The sequence below is a fragment of the Lissotriton vulgaris genome, chromosome 3_2 (assembly GCF_964263255.1).
Source record: "Lissotriton vulgaris chromosome 3_2, aLisVul1.2, whole genome shotgun sequence".
Classification (NCBI taxonomy): Eukaryota; Metazoa; Chordata; class Amphibia; order Caudata; family Salamandridae; genus Lissotriton; species Lissotriton vulgaris.
Window position 1 is genome coordinate 195,496,566 of NC_141690.1, and position 18,022 is coordinate 195,514,587.

The following is an 18,022-nucleotide window of genomic DNA, read 5'->3' on the forward strand; positions in this document are numbered from 1 at the left end:
TACACTGACTGGACAACCAGAGGGTTCTGTGATGAAACAGAGGGTGGCATGGGTGGGCCAGAGGGTGGCATGAGTAGTCAGAGAGTGGCAGTGGTGACAGAGAGTGGCAGTGATGAAGAAGAGTGTCCCAAACAGGCTGGACACGTAGAAACAACAAGTTCGCGAAACTTGCGACCCGACAGGTAAGTTCGCAATTTGCGACATTGTACAAAACCCTCGCGAACTGGCAGAAACCCGCGCAAACACACAAAAAAAAAATCCGCAAATTCGCGAGAATTTGCGGATTGCGAGTTCGCAAATCCGCAAAATTCGCGAACGCGAGATTCGCAAAATTCGCCCATGCTTAGTTAGGACCCCCTCTGCGCTCTACCCTGAATTACCCTCCAAACAGCGGCCGAACGATGAGTTACTACTAGGTCCCCCAATCATCTACATGCCCCCTCCGAATGCCCCCTGCCAGCAACACCCGCGGGCCCTAAGTGTAAACGAGAACGACCTTGGCGCTAGTGCACCGGCCCTCACGGCCTCCGCACCAGCCACATTAACAACTTCATCAGACGATCCCGAGGCTAGCAAACAATCACCAGCCAGACTAAACAGGTTGAGCAAAGATGAACGGGATGGGATCGACAAAATAGCAAAGGCATTAGTAGAACGAAGGGAGAGCGAAGATTATACAATGAGCGTATATAATTCACATGCCGACAGCCACAGACGGCATTTCATCTTGCGGTTCAGCTACTAAACCCTGAACGCATATGAAGATAGGTATCAAAGTAAGGGTCCCGCTAAACTACCAACGCTGTATAGGAAGATTGATGTTGGAGATGGGACTGAACGTGAGGCGACGGAGCTCTTCATGCAAATGCTTGAGGTCTTCCGCCACCTCACGGAACAGAAACCAGAAGCCAAGATTACGGTCCCTGAAACAACCTCGGTAGAAGTAGCCAATACTATGATGCCTATCAGAGAAGCGGCCCCTTACTGGATCCCGCCACGGGGCCAGGGAACGAGCGATGATATCAATAATGAAAATGCAAAAGGGAGGGTTGTGTACAATTGGGTTTACCAACCATGGGACCGACAAGATATCCTAACCTTTAAGCAAACCCTGCCCGATTTAAGAAAGAACCCGACGGCATTTTATACCGAATTAGGCACAGCCTTGGGTTCGACAATAATGACTTTAGCAGATATTGACTTGTTCTTTGGGTTATGCCTGCCAGCTGACGTGTGGAAGCAAATCCGGAAGGCTGACCACACGGATCTGTTTGGACATACCTGGGACCAACTCGGTAAACTAGATAGACAGCGAGAGCCAGGAAGGAAACCAGTGAAGGACATACTGGAACTCCCAGACAAACTAGTTCAGAAGTTAAAAACACTGGTCCCGGAAAGAAAGGTAGACTGGTCGATAGTCACGGCCTGTCGACAGAAACCCCAGGAAGATGTGTCAGAATACTTCTCCCGATTCGAGACAGTGTACTCCGACTACAGTGGCCAAGACATGACCACCGCAACCGGACAGCACCTGTTTGTACAAAATTATGTAAAGGGTCTAACACAAGAAGTCTCCCAAAAACTGCAGACGAGTGAGAGTAGTTGGGGGGCCTCCAAACCCGCAGCTATCCTTCAGATGGCTCAGTATTACGAACACCAAAAGAATGAGAATGATAGGGCGTCCGAGAAAAAGAAGAAAGATTTAAAGGAAAGGGTAATGATAGCCCAGATACAGGGTATAGCGGTAGGACGGGAACATCAAAGGGGGAACTACCAATCAACCACCCCCAGAGATCTACCTCCTAAAGATCACACCCCAACATCCCACACTGGACGTAGAGACATTAGCAATGACCAATGCGCCTTCTGCAAAGGGTTCGGCCATTGGAAATCCCAGTGTCCGGTTTTGCTAGAAGTGAATAGAAATAGGGACTCCAGGGATGTGGCAGGTGGTCCGAGAAATAGAGTACAAGGACGAGGGAGCACCAACGACACCAGCAATGACATATCAGGGAGACTGAACACATTTGACCGTCCCCGACAGAACCAATATCAGCTGTCCGAGGGTGAAAATGCCCCCGACTTTGCATAGGACTGCCAGGGGCAAGGGAGGGATCCAGTCGAGCTCTGTGTTGACCAGCAAGGTCCTTATGTCACCGCTAAGGTCCTGGGTACAGAGTCTCCATTCTTGGTAGACACTGGGGCGACACGTAGTGTGTTATCAAAACGACTGATTCCAAGGGCACCCTTGTCTGGCTCACACATAACGTCGATAGGTTTCGATGGAACGCCTTCCACTAACCCCCTGTCCGTACCTATTACCTTTGACCTAGAAAACAACACCACTGACGCGACATTCCTGCTTTCCTCCAACTCCCCTGACGCCATTATGGGCATTGACTTACTGAAACATTTTCGAGCTACCATTAGGTGTTCCCCAGATGGAATACGAGTCATCCTGTACGACAACCCAGACCTGCCCAGATCCCGTCCCCCACGACACATGTGCTCCATAACTGACGCTGACATGTCCTTGCTTGACACCCTGCCTCCGTACCTATGGGCCAAGAATGACTCTGATGTGGGGCGAATGATGATTGATCCTATTCACATAACTGTACGACAGGACGCTATGCTCCCGAAACTCCCACAATATCGGATATCCCCAGAGGGTGAGAAGGCACTGGTAGCGATCATTCAGTCTCTGGTAGATGCAGGAGTGGTTGAAGAGGTGGTTAGCAACGTCTGCAACAGCCCAATCCTACCTATTGTTAAGAAGCAAGGTGAAGGAGATGAGAAAGCGTACCGCTTCATCATCGACTTACGAGAGATCAACAAAGTGGTTTTACCCCAATATCCTGTAGTCTCCGATATCACCACCATTCTGACCCTCATCCCGTCCACAGCCACCACCTTCACTGTTATCGACCTTAAGAACGCGTTTTTCTCTATCCCCATCCATCCAGACAGCCGTTATCTCTTCGGCTTCACTTTAAAATCCCGCTCGTACCGATTTTGTAGAGCTCCCCAGGGGTACACTGAAAGTCCCAGCATTTACAGCCAGGCCCTCAAAAGGCAGCTAGATGCCTTCCAGCTACCAGATGGAGTGGTGTTGATCCAATATGTTGACGATATCCTTTTGGCGGCCGACACCACCCCACTTGCCACGACAGCCACTGTCCAACTCCTACACTTTCTTGCAGAAAATGGCCATAAAGTCTCCAAAAAGAAGTTACAGTTCTGCCAGCCACAAGGGACTTACCTAGGCCATCTTCTGTCCAAAGAAGGGAGGAAACTTACACCCGACCGAATCCAAACCATCCTAGACACCCCCATCCCAAAAACACAAAAGCAGGTCCGCTCTTTGGTTGGCCTAACCTCTTTTTGCAGACAGTGGTTGCCTAATTACAGCCTCATTGTGAAACCATTACTTGCCCTGCTGACCAAAGATGTCCCCTCCCCGCTTCCTTAGACCACTGAGTGTCAAGCCTCCTTTAAGGAATTACGGGATGCACTCTGCTCAGCACCCGTCCTCGGAACCCCGGATTACTCCAAACCCTTCTCCCTCTTCACCCACGAAAGGGAGGGGTGTGCATTGTCTGTCCTAACTCAATCAATTGGTCCTAAGCAGCGCCCTTGTGCCTACTTCTCCGCCACTCTTGATCCTGTAGCCAGAGCCTTACCTGCCTGCCTTCGAGCGGTAGCTGCCGCTGCTGTCTCTATCCGTCAGAGCGAGGGAATCGTACTTTCCAACTCCCTCACAGTGCTAGTACCCCATGCAGTCGACACCCTCTTGAACCAGACAAAGACCCAACACCTGACTAGCGCACGACTGACAGAGTACGAGTTGACTCTGCTTGCACCCCACATCACACTAAAGAGATGCACGACTTTGAATCCCGCCACATTGTTACCCCTGCCTGAAAATGACCCCGACATTCCTCCCATCCACGACTGTGTGACCCTCACGGACGAACAAACTAGGAGTAGGATTGACCTCCGAGACACCGCTTTTTCTGACCCCGATGGAGAGCTATGGGTAGACGGCTCATGCATCAAACTCCCAGATGGCACCACTTCAGCCGCCTATGCAGTAACGACAGCCCGAACAGTAGTTGAGACAGCCTGCATCACACAGCGATCTGCCCAGGCAGCAGAGCTGATAGCCCTCACCCGAGCATGCATCATAGCCGTAGGAACCACAGCGAACGTATATACGGACAGCCAGTATGCCTTCGGAGTGGTCCATCATTTTGGACTCCTGTGGAGGGAGAGGGGATTCCTGACGTCCCACGGCACCCCGATCCTCCACGGAGATCTAGTCTCCGCTCTGATTGAAGCAGTTCTCCTCCCCAAACGATTAGCGGTGATCAAATGTCAGGCACACAAAAGGGTGACAGACTTAGTCGGACAAGGGAATGCATTGGCCGACATCACTGCACGAACCACAGCTGAGAATAGGACGGTGACACGCATGTACATGACCAGGTCACAAGCAGAAAAATGGAGTGACACAAGGATAATGATCAGAGACATACAGTCGGCCAGCACCCCTCACGAGCTGACTAAGTGGGCAAGGGTGGGTTTGAAGGATGAGGAGGGCTGCTGGCGAACGAAGGATGCAAGCAAATGGTTGCTGCCCGACTCATATCTGATCCCCATACTGACGATTGCACACTCCCCCGCACACATAGGATCTGCACCCATGATCGAACTCATTTCCAAAGTCTGGCACAACGACAAAATCCCTGACTCAGCCAGACGCCTAGTTCAACAGTGCCTCATCTGTCTGCAACACAACCCCGGGAAAGGGACTGTGGTACCCCGGGGAGGGTTTGGGACCCCCAATCACACCTTTGAGGTCCTTCAGATGGACTACATCCAACTAGAGAGATGCCAAAACCTGAAGTATGTACTAGTCATCGTATGTGCCTTCAGCAAATGGGTAGAGGCCTATCCAACCCGTGACAACACTGCCATGACTACGGCCAAAGTACTACTGAAGGAATTCTTCCCTCGCTATGGCCTTTGTCGAATTCTATGGAGCGACAATGGCCCCCACTTCATAGCTGAGGTTATCCAACTAATCCTAAAGGGGTTGGGGGTGAAGCAAAGGTTTCATGCGGTCTTCCACCCCCAATCCGCCGGTCTAGTGGAACGCCATAATGCCACACTGAAGCTGAAATTGTCAAAAATAGTGGCCACCACTGGACTTAACTGGCCGGATGCCCTCCCACTGGCCTTGTTATCGATGCGCTCTACTCCCACCAAGCACCATTTGACCCCCTACGAGGTCGTGTTTGGGCGACCGATGAATCTCTGGACTGCTCCCAAACCGACCTCCATTCATGACGTCCCAGACGTCCTACTATCTGATTATTTGTGCAAGTTAACTAAAACGTTGTCTGTCATTCATCAACAGGTGCAGCAGGCCATCCCCGATGCTTCCAGGGGCCCCGGCCATGACATCCAACCGGGAGATTTCGTGTTGATACGAAATTTCCAGCGGACCAAGAGTCTGGAACCGCGGTGGACGGGCCCCTGGCAAGTGCTGATTACCACCCGAACGGCGCTCCGAGTGGAGGGGAAGAAGCACTGGCTGCACGCGCATCATTGCCGGAAGGTCTCTGCAAACCTGGCCACGACAGAAAACGTCAGCGCCCAAGAAGAGCTCCTGAGCAAAGACCGACCGATATTGGACTGTTATCCCGATACTGAGGCACTCGAACGTGCAAAATTCTCTGATCCCACTGTGCCATCCAGAGAAGGGTATTTCCTGCGTCGAAAGGAGGGAGTTTCGGCTAAGTAGGCCACGGACTAAGTTAAATCTCAGAACGGTGACCTAAACACAATCAAGGGTTACCGGGAGAGAAGCTAAACGAAGTCTGTGGTTCTGCCCACTACCGAGCCCCTTGAAGGTGATGGAAGCGCCAGATAAGAAGATGATGGAAGCGCCAGATAAGAAGATGATGGAAGCAACAGGAAATACCCAGTATAGAAATCCAAAGACTGACAACTTGCACAAATCAAAGACAATCGCACTCTTCATTGTCTTCCTCTTCTGCCTCCTCCTCATGACCTCCTTCTGGATTCTGGAGGAAAGCACACCGGCTCATGAGGCATTGCTACCTACTGCACAACCAACATCCCTGAGAGAGCATCACCTAATCTCTCTGTCGCCTCAGCTCCGAGAAAGGCGCAGGGAATTCTGGAACAATTCCTTCGTGCAACTGTTGCACCAACACAACCTTGCTGCAAATGCTACGAACTGCTGGATCTGCGGGTTGCTCCCGCATGCCACAGGACACTCCATCCCCTTCATCCCTTCTCCTTTCTCAGTTCACGGCTCCTGCCTCGCCTGGTTGATCCTCATGCAAGAGAGCCACAAGGACAACCCCACCTCCAGCCGGACAGTGTCACACTTCTACTCTGGGTTCTGGCTGAACAGAACTGGAAAGGCCCCTACTGCCCTGTGTCCTGCGCTCGCAGGCGCCACCTTCCTCAAAGACATTCCAGCCAAAGAACGAGTCGAAGTACAGGTGCTCCACAATCCAGCCAGAACCGCCTTCTCTCATCTGCAAAAACAAACTACCGACACCCTGACTGTGGCCCTGTCTGTTATCAATGTCACAGGTCTCGTGTGTCTCGAAGGCCATGGAACGCAGCTGGTGGGTCACAGCGCCTGCCGAATCACCAGAACATTGGACTCAGCTGACCCCCCTTCCTTTGTTGCTTCTCCGAATATGTACTTTGTGTGTGGCACCAAAGCTTACACCTGGCTCCCAAGAGGTTGGAAAGGCGCCTGTTACATTGCCTTCGTTCTTCCACCCACGTATGTAGCCCCTGCCAACCACCACCGGCAGAGGCGTGCAGACGACATTGGACAAGCCGACTCCACCGGAGCACAGTTCCTTGATGCAGCAAAGGGACTTGTTCCCCTGTGGGGCCCAATGGCAAACAGCCGTGCTATCCGACACCTGACCCAGGCAGTGGAAACAACGATCAACATCACGGCCGGCATCCTCGCCAACAACACGGCGGAGCTTCAGGCGGTCCGCCTTGTGACCCTCCAAAATCGTCTTGTCCTGGATGTGGTCCTAGCCGACCGAGGAGGAGCATGCCGCATCATCGGATCTAGCTGCTGCACCTACGTGCCAGATAACTCGCCTTCAGTCTACAAAGCCATTGAGCACCTCCACAGACTTTCCTCGGAGGTTCACCAAGAACAAGAAGGATGGTCGCTCGGGAGCTGGTTTTGGGACACTTTGAAGAATTGGGGTTGGAAGTTGTTTTCCTTCGTGCTGATACCTGTTGTGATATTATGTGGGTGTTGCTTAGGTATCCAATGTCTGCCACCTTTGTGCGGCCTTGTTTCTAACTGTATGTGCCCAAAGACTTTGGACTTCCGAAATGAGCACATGAGCCCCCTCTATGAAATAGAAATACGTGGCCTTATGGGGATAAATCCAAACTGACAAGTTGGCGAGACATGTTAAAAGGGAGGACTGTGGAATTTTAGTTTGCGATCTGAACATCATCTGCGCCAGCTTGTCACCTATGTACTACGTGCACGGCAGCCATTTTAGATATCATGGTCTCCCTGTCCACGATCAATCGCCAGCGCGCCCCTCTGACCCAGCAAGCATCCTCTGCGCACCCTGGCTCCCCCTCCCCCCCCCCTCATGAGCATGACCCTTCTGCATGACCCTGTCCTTGGGAGTCACGCCAGCGCCTGACCAACACCTCCTCTCCTCCCATGAATGCCCCTCTGTTGATAAACCTTCCCTCAGCTCGATTGTCCACGCGGCATGAATACCACTCCTTTGATGACCCCTTCCCCCGTGTCCAGCTGTCCACACAGGTCTGAGGCCATCGCCTAAGCCGGCAGATATCATTTACTGCCCCTTATTGTACGAGGTCGCTCTCCTTCAAAAGACCCTCTATTGATCCAGGCCTCCCCACCCCCTGTGATATGATCAGGCGCACACATCCTAAGACTCGACGGAACACTCAGCTGCGTGATGACCCCCTCCTCTTATCAGCAGGTTGAGGACCTCTATTGTGGGGATATATGGGGGTGGGATTGACACGAGGATTGCGGGGATGTCTTTTTCTCTATGTCACAATGTTCTGATTGTAATAAAGAAAGGTCACATGCCATAAACCAGTGTATAAGAGGCCAGGCCTCCGAGAGGCTGTGAGAGCACCTCGAGACGATACCTTGTTGTCTGATCTGATGTGTTCTGCTCCGTCGGAATAAACTTCTGTTTTCCTGCCTTCTGGTCTCCGGCGCCTGCCTCATTGCTTGGTAATTTGAATGGTACAAGGGCGGTTAGCGCCGGGCAAATCTTGAGAAAGGTCCTAGCCCTACCTTTTTCCACAGAAGCACCCTGTATGTTTGTATTTTTTTTGTAGTATAGTATTTTTTTTAATTTTTTTTACTAACCCTGTTTGGCAACCCAAGAATAAAACATCTTATTGGTTACTCTATTCTCTTTGCCATCCAGCGAAAGATGGTGCCAAACCAACCAGCATTGGAATCTTGAAATAAACTGTCCCACCTTGACGCTCAAGTCCGTTTAATTGATACTCTCTTAGTATCAAAAACCTTTATAGGAGGGGACGACGTCCTTAAAGAACACAAGTTCCACCTACTAGACCACAGAAAATCACTATCCTCAGCCGGGTTTAATACTGTCATAGAAGAACTGCTCATTTTTGTGCTGCATTGCGTTGGTGCGCAAAATTATTCTCTGTTGAGAAGCACAGGCATATTTTTATGTGTGTAAACGTCTTAGCAGTTGCCATTTAAGGTTGGACTTAACACTGTTTTAGTGTCTAATTCGTAAAACATTGAGTGGTATTTTGGGGATGCAACTCCTAGTTTTCAGCTCAGTGGGCCCGATTCACAGAATGAATCTAAGACTCTATCCTAAACTTACTACTATTTTGGTATTCACAGAATGCACTTACTACTTTTGGCATTCACAGAATGAACTTACTACTTTTGGTATTCACAGAGGTTAGGATTTTGTTTTAAGTTTGTCTTAAGACAGACTTAAGACCGACTTAACCCCTTCGATGCTCATGATGGAACGGTTCCGTCATGAGCATCGGTCGAGCTGTGCTCATGACAGAACCGTTCCGTCATGACCACACCCGCGAATGGAATGTTCAGCACCGGGGGAGAATCGGCGCCGCAGGCAAGGTGTTAAGACAGACTTAAGACAAAATCCTAACTTCTGTGAATACCAAAAGTAGTAAGTTCATTCTGTGAATGCCAAAAGTAGTAAGTGCATTCTATGAATACAAAAATAGTAGTAAGTTTAGGATTGAGTCTTAAGTTCGTTCTGTGAATTGGGCCCAGTGTCCGCATCTTGCCACAAACTGCATTTTGGAAGGAAAAAACTCTTACTTTGGATATTTATGTTATGAGTTAAACTAGGTTGACTGAAAATCGAAGAATACGTGTGTTTACATTTTTACTCTGGAAAAAGTAATCAATAAAAACGAGTATTCTTGAATTTTCAAACTCTGTGAGCGTTTAACTGATAAGGCCGGTCTTTGTCTTTTTTACAGGATATTATGCCTCTGAGCAAAAATCTACGACCTGCCTACCCTGCCAAGAAGGATCATTTTGCAAGTAAGAAAACAAGCTCTTTTGCACATGTTGGTACTTTGTAGATGCTCATTCACAGAAGTCTCGACTATCCCAGGTCCACGCATGAGCAGATCACTCAAATCAAGTTTTTTCTTTGAATTGTGCGATTTGCTCCTCATTTTATCCCATTATTAAATCGGAACTACAAGTCACAGAACGCGGACAGATCTTGTTCCGGGTGAGCAACTCGCAATGCAAAGTGGGGAAACTAAGAGCTCTGCATTCGAGCCATCGGTAAGACTGTTTTCTCATTTATAAAAAGTCTCCTACATTTTGCTCACACCCACCGACGAAAGTAATGGAAATCCCATTTGAGCGAACGGCCATTATTTTACAAAAGAATGCATCTACACAGTGCATTGGACTTGGTCGCTAAGAAATAAAAAACCTTTTATGGGGAGTCTCTGCAGCACTGGCAAAGACTGCACTGGCAGTCCTGCCAAGTATCACGCATCAGATGTGACACTAACGCATTTCAGTGTGGTGCTCCGCGTCACCGCACTGAATTGCATTGTCACGCATAGCACCTCAGCTGTCACTTAAGCTATCACTGCCTAAAACTAAACTGGAGTGGTAGCAGGCTGCACGTGATGCCGTGACATGTGCGCGCTGCTCCAACAGGCCTGGGACTCAATGGTAGAGCCCGCAGCTGCTGCTACAATGTATAATTTCATGACAAAGATAGATTCCATCCCGCCATCACTCAATCCCTCGCACAAGTTGCACGCATGCTCCCGATTCTTGCAATATCTGTTCGAGTGCAGACATTGAAATGTGTCCTGAGGAATGACGTTAGGTTTCACAGCAATGAGGTAATCTGATGTGCCAAATTATTTCAATATGAATAAAACCATGAGTTTGTTTATGCTTCGAATCGCTCACCCGAAAAGTGCTAACATGTGCTGTGCGCGTCGTAAACACAGGCAGCTACAATGTCCTTAATGAGCTGCATCCATAAAAAAGTTGTAAGTACAGAAACGCCAAATGGGAGTCAATTGAAATCTTTTTGTCGTCTGGGTTCTTCTGTTAACGAAAGCTTTCCGTGTGAACAAAATCTCCCCAAGCACTTGTGTTTGGGAAGAAACAGGCAGTCTGGGCACATCTTTAGTTATGGCTGCAAGATGATGATATGCTTTTGCTGAAACAATTTTTGCATGTAAGGAAGGCCGGGAGCATTGGATTTTTTTCTACAGGAGTTCCTGTTTGGTTGTATGGTTCTTAGAACAATCTGTACATTTAAATAAAGGTTGTGCAATTTAGCCATGTCTATTATTGATTGAGTGAATTCATTTAAAGGGAGCATCTAGTGTACACAAAATCAGTACCACAGTTCTAAGAATCGCAAACCAGAGGCATTACTGAGTGTTGCTTTGTTGCTTTGTTAGATATCTGCTTGGTTCTTGAGACCTATAGTGACATCATTCCCCAGATGATCCCTATATCGTTGACCCAAAGTATTTCAGAGGTCCATTGATTAGTACGATTTCCCATATTGCGGAGGACAATGTGAGTACATTCCCTTGCCCCACTCCAGGATCATTCTAGAGATTTGCCTGGGTTGTGCTAGATACCACTGACTTTGGAAGCATTTCGGGTGAATGAATCGGTGACGTTCCACAGTGCTTTCTAGCCCAAGCCGTAAACCTCCTGAACTTTGCAGTAGGTTCCTCCAAAAGGTGTTTTACGTACATGATCATTTAAGTTAAATACAAACCATTTTGGGGCCAAATCACAAATGCATTTTTAGCATGTTTGTAATACTCCCATCATGCTACTTCATATACTCTTTATGAATTGGCCCTAAAACATCTAAGTTGGGAATATTCACACATAGTTAGTACAAGGAATGTGCTCTATTAGAGATTTTAATAATAGGTAGTTGGACATTTAGGGCCAAATTCACAATTGCTTTCATGGATATATTGAGTAGTACTCCTGTAGCACAGGATTGGTACCGGTCATGGCAGTTAGGGCAGTGCCGACAGAGTAGCCGCACCTGGCGCTGACCTCTGGAAGGGGGGCAGGGGGAACTAGATTTAAAAAATAAAAATAATTGTGAACAAACCCCTGCTGTAGAGTTCCTTGTATGCCCAGCAGTTTTCAGGCAACAATAAAAAGGTCAGGATGACTTTAGTGATTAATTTTCCTGCTGGAGATAGATGAAAGTTTTGTCTAGTGGCCGTTTAGACGCATAATAAAGTACCCTAGAGGGGTAATGTGCCTGCTGCATGCAGATCACAGAACTGAGTGTGCATGAACTACGAGTAGCCACATACAACATTTAAATACATGTCAGAGAAGGGCTATGGCGAGATTAAGGGCACTGTTGGAGGGTGGTAGTGAGGGAATTCGTGGAGAAGGAGGTCATGGACACCAACAAATGCAGTTGCACCAGGCGTCACCAGCTATAAAGCCAGCCCTGGTACAGGAAAACACCTGCTGTCAATTAACACGTGTCAACAATACAAAAAATAAGCCTACAGAAAATATATCTACAAAGGACTGGATGGCCGATCTTATCAAGCAAGCAATGGTAAAATTAAAACAAAAGGTTTAGGCGCTTCATGTTATCACCGGGCAGAAAATGGAAAGACTTCATGGTCATGCAGGCATTAACTGCTTCAAGGCACTTTTATATTCTTATTTGATTAAATCGTTGCCAGACTAGGTTTCTATTTCGGATGATTGACACCATTACAGCCTTTTTCACAGCTTGAAATAAGATGGTCTTGAACTAACATGGCAAAATATACCAAAAAGTCTCGTTCAGTGTACTGTAAATATGTTTGAGTAGGTCAGTGAGATTTTGTGTTTGCACTGAGATTAATATTGAAATACTACTTTTTGCTGTATATCTAAAGTAGGCATTGTGATATTTTAAATACATACTTACCCGGGGATGTTGTTTCCTTCTTGCAGTACAGACGGCTGTAGTATATGCACATCGTGTCCACCTGGTGAGGAAGCCTTGACTGAAGGAACTGTTAATTGTACATCTTGCCCACCAGGTAAATGCATTTGAGAATCATAACAACAGAGGTGTCAGTGATAGTGGTCACAGAACAGTTTTGTCAGTTCACCAACATCCTAGGTATATTTGAAGTGGCACCACAGGCTGGCTGAATACTCATTTGGCATCAGTGGAAATTACATCACATGACCTTTAGCATGATGAAATTGACATAAATGATATTGTATTAGTGGATTAGGTTACACCTGCACCACTCAAGCATCTAGGGTTTGACACAAGCCATTTATTTGTGGATATACCCCCAAACCATCAGTATACTTCAGCGGCTTTCAAAAAATAAAAAGGAATAGAAAGAAAGCCTTCACTGCGGAAAACTTTTGCTTGGATGTTTTCCTCCCTGCTCCCAATTAAGGCTCAAGATGTTGGCGACCAACTCCCTGGTGTGTGGTGGAAAATGCACTGCTTAGGATTTGGGGGTGAGGGGGATTCTAAATAGTTAGGCAATGATCTAGGTGTGCTTTCAGAAATTGCCTCCGATCCAAGATGGATCCTGTCGTGCATCTCCAGCGCAGTTACATACACTAGTATCCAGAGCATGAGGTGGTAGAGAGTGACTTTGGAAAGGAGGTGCCTCTGCTCAGGTGAGTGGCAGACTCACCCCACAGCAGCACTCCTACATTGACTGCAAGTGTTGAGGCTGCTTGCCTTCCCGAACAGCAACTTCCATCAACAGTGCCTCATTTTCCCAAGCTGTTACTTGACAGGCTGTGACAATTTAGATGAATGACTACTTCCCCTTATAGAACAAGATACCAGAGTGGAAGAGTTTCCATAGGGCCAAGACATAAGTGGTGCCTAGAAGCAGAGCTAGTGTTGAATATAGGGTGGCGGAACCATGCTGTCAGTATAGGGTCACTGATGTCCCTCAGCTGTGTGATGCTGATCTGCTTTCGCTCCGTGGTTGACTTACACATTTTTATAATGATGCCCACTGGAGAAAATGAGTGGAAGCCGACCAAATGGAGGAAGCACTTCTTTGCCTTGAAGCGCCCAACAACCAGACAAGCCTGAGGCGGTAACGATGGGTCACCAGAGAACAGTGGGGCACTCTCATACTGGGTGAATGAATGAACATGTTGATCCTGAAGGAGATGCCAAGCTTTATGAAGTGTATAGGAGGGACAATGTCTGCAGTTAGAGGAACATTTGAGGAGCTAAACGGATGTACAGCTGAGACCATTCAAGATGTGTAGAGACTAGTTTAACACAAGATAAGTAAGGAAATAGCTGCACAGATCCATGAGACCGCGTTGGTTGAACTCAAACGTTCGAGGATCATACAGTTCCATTGACTGTGGAGCTTTTAAAAAATGAGAGCAAGGCAGTGAGGTACAAACAACCCTCAGAGAAACAGTACTAGAAGAAGAAACCGAGTTCTCAATGTCGTTCATGAGAGTAGCTCTCTAAGGCGCCTCAAACACTGGTTAAGGCATGGTCACAGTGTTGGTGGAGCTGGCTGACTCAAGAAGCAGTGACATACTTTGGGAAAGAAAGGGAAATGTATTTGTGAAGAATTTCAGGATCCACATATTTCATGACCTATGCCATGTCACATTGATGCACTGGAAGCAACTAGAGAGACCTTAAAGGAGCTATTCACCTGGAAATAGAGGTGTCCGTGTGATTCCTGATCCATTTCTATGAATCCAGGAGAGGTACAGGGCTATCTGAAGATGAATGCGGAAAATTTATATCAAACCAAGATAAGAGATCATTAATGGTTGAAGAGCCAATGTTGTGATCATAATGTCTGGAATATTGTAGTTTGCTTAAATCAGTAGCCCGCAAATAGGGTAGTAAGTAAGGTTTTCTGAGACCTTTCTCTTGGAGAGCAGTAAGATGTTGATTTAGATGTGTTTGCAATTCATTGATGAAAAAGGTCTCTTGTACGTTTTTATCCACCTATCTGACTGCTTTTCTTTTTTGCCTAACCAAAGCAGTTTTCTGAGAAAATGGCAACACCCAATGGGTTTTGTTGTTTGAGAGTCTACATGGCAAATGAATTTCTGAGAATTCTTACTGTTGTCTATTAATACAGAGCTGAGGAGTAGGTGGCCGATGCAAACACATTCGGCGTGACAGCAAGAGTTCCAGGCCTGGTTTCATTATGCCCCTTACCTCCTTCTAAAAGTCTGTGGGACAGAAGTAATAGAGAGACCTGTCCAGATAAGCACACACATTTGCATATAGTAGTGTGATATGCGCAGCTGGTGCGTGGAATGAATGCCTATGAGAGAATTCATTTTTGGTAGATTCACACCCTGGAAGCTGTGATTTTTCCAATGAGGATAAGGGCAAAATCAGATGTGGGGGAGAACATTTTCTCACTACAATCCAGAGCTCTATGTGTGGCGTATTCATTGTGCATTCTCCCGGGCTGGGGAGGATGCTACAGGATGCACCAAAGAGAGACTTTTATTGTGGTGACCAATATTGAAACTGAAAGAGGACTAATCATGCTGAAATATAACAAAAGGTAAGACCTAAAGTATGGCTTTTCCCAGAATCCAGAAAGAACTGGTTGTTCCTGCAAGTTAAAAAGAAGTTTCTCATAACTCCAGTGGTGACTTTCGTATACGGAGCCAAACAGGTCAAAATTCAGTTACCTTCTATGTTACACATTTTGGTTTATATAAATCATTGTAGTTCATGTAGCAACTCCATTGGTTTAAACATGAATCATATTAGGTGTGCGTTTGCGCATACAGAACTAGCTCACACAAGGTTTATTGGTTTGCATGTACTATACCTGTTGACATACACATTAGTTTGATGATCCAATGTGTTGGTTAATGCGTAGGTAAATTATTTGAAAACAAAAAACAGCATAGTGAGTTATGTTAAAAAGCATAAGGTTTAAGGTGTGTGTGTTTTTCTTTCAAACAAAGCATATCCGTTTATATTCTAATATACAGATTTATAGAAACCGATCACTGCTGTTTCTACTTAGTGCATTGGTATTTGCACATTAATACTGGTGTGTGTCATACTGTGCGGCGTGGCTTGCACAGTGTATTGGTTTGTAGGCATACACTTTTGATTTGTCCTTATAATGAATTGGTTCATGTATAACATTGCGGTTCGCATGCATAACCTACTCCTGTGCATGCGTAAAACACTGGTCCAGACGTGTAATGTATTGGTTGAGATGCGTAATATATGGATTGCCCTTAAAATGTATTACTTGCATGCATAGCACACTGATTGCCATGCATGTTGTTCTGTTTTGCAAGAGTATTACTTGGGTGCAGATGTTTATTGTACTGGCCCATATACATACCATATTGGTCCTCACTGTAATGTACTGGTTTGTTTGTGGTATTGATTAAAATGTGCAACTTATTGGTTTGACAGCAGTATCGGATGGTTTGTATTCATAATAGACTGGTTGGCATGCATAATTGCTTGATTCGAATACATGATGCATTGGTTTGCTCTTGTAATGCACTGGTTTATATGTGTCATATATTGGTTGTAATGTACAACATATTAGTTTGAAAGCATTAAATGCTAGTTCACAAGTGATGCACTGTATCACATGTGTATCCTACTGGTTTGCATGAATACCCTATTTATCTGCATGCATACTGTATTGATTGAGATATATATATATATATATATATATATATATATATATATATATATATATATATATATCAATGTTAATGGTATATATACATAATGTACTGTTTATTTTCGTAATGTACTGGTTTTTATGTGTAATATATTGGTTTAATTTAATTTAAAAATCTTTTTATTGAATTTTCTCTCGAAAGATAATCAAACAGAAAATTGAAGCAGATTGACAGGCATCTCAGAAACACTGTAATACAGGTGAAATTTACATTGATAAACAGTACACTCATTCAATACAGAGCAACAAGGGCATATTCATCATCAAACAGCATTTCCCAAATACCTCTCAAAGTAAATATCAAGCCACCTACAAGCTACTGCGCTTCCCTGTGCCCCTGAAGTGCAGTAGGGTTTGTCGCATCAACAGGTGGATCCTCGCCAACACTTGCATCATAAATTCTCGAGGTAGGCCCCAAATGTCTCTAGGACTTCCTTTAGGCACTTGCAGAGATTCTTTTTCAGCTCTCTCGTTGCAAAATATAACTTCTCTTGGAAGTTTAGGAAGGGGTACCTTCAGTCACACGCGTGCCACTTGGCATTAACGAGTACTAACAGCAGTGCTGCTAATTTCCTCCAAGGAAGGGGGATAGCTACACCATAACCAAACAGCAATCATAGCGGTGCACTGTTTAAGTGAGTTGCAGCTATTTCACTAATCGTATGAACAATTTCCGGCCGGAAGTAGTGTATAGGGTGCACAGGGCTTGGCAAGATGCATGAGTCTGCTGGTTCTGTAGAGCATCTAGTGCTTTGCTGGAAGGGTGTGTAAGGTCTATCCAATGCGCCTCCTCAGGAGTGTAATGTACTCTCTTAAAGAAATTAAAGTGGATAAGTCTGACTTTGATTTATGGGCACATGTTTTGTTTGTTCACAAAAGAACCCCCATGCTTTATTGGAGAGTGTCACCCCCTGATCTGTCTCCCATCCTACTCTTGTGACATTGTCTGAGGGGAGCAACCCATCCATCATCTTGTACAGTCTTGAGACCCAACCTCTGTTATTAGTAGACAAATAAATCTGTGTTAGTGGGAGAAACTCCTGAGGTTCTAGGGGGAAACAGTCCCATAGGGCAGAGGCCTCTTGTTGCAGCCGATAACAAATTAAGATATCCAGCATATTGATTTTCCCAAGTAATCACAATTGTTCCAGTAGAATAAATCTTCAATCTGGGAACAGTTGTCCCACTTTAGTGATGCCTATTCATTTAAAAGTAATTTGCACTGACTACTCTTCAGACTGAGAAAGGCTGGGTTGGTGACAATGAGCACCGAAGTGGAAAAAATGAAAGGAAGGCATACCCGGCTAATAACCATAATGCCCAGTGTGTGCATCAAACCGTCTGAATGTATTTACTAGCTGTAGGTGTCTTAACGGCCAGTGGGGTGCTAAGTGACCCTGTATCCAGTTGATCTCTTTTGATTGGAGGGTGTGGTGCAGCGCCCTGCAGGTTCCCCCAATAGATAGTGTAATATACCTGTACTGCTAAGAGGCATCTTTCATGGTTTGGGGCAGCAAACCAACCCTGGTTATATGACTGTTTACCCAACTCAGGTCATGGAACTTTACCACCCCATACAAGCATAGTAAGTAAAGTGCAAATCCTTACGAACTGTCGACTACCTGGGGGAAAGGTATACTAACAAAAAGGTACAGCAGCCTAAGGATCTGCAGCATCTTTATCAGGGCTGTTCTGC

At 46.2% G+C, this 18,022-nt stretch overlaps 1 protein-coding gene across 1 annotated transcript in view; it reads left to right on the forward strand.

Annotated features, from left to right (window-relative positions):
- LOC147725517 (uncharacterized) overlaps nt 1-18,022 on the forward strand; it is a 575,714-nt gene that overhangs the window by 450,515 nt on the left and 107,177 nt on the right. Inside the window, exons 5-6 of the mRNA XM_086964208.1 lie at nt 9,580-9,643; nt 12,581-12,669. Coding sequence (XP_086820334.1) covers nt 9,580-9,643; nt 12,581-12,669 — 153 coding nt within the window. The remainder of the gene's footprint in view (nt 1-9,579; nt 9,644-12,580; nt 12,670-18,022) is intronic.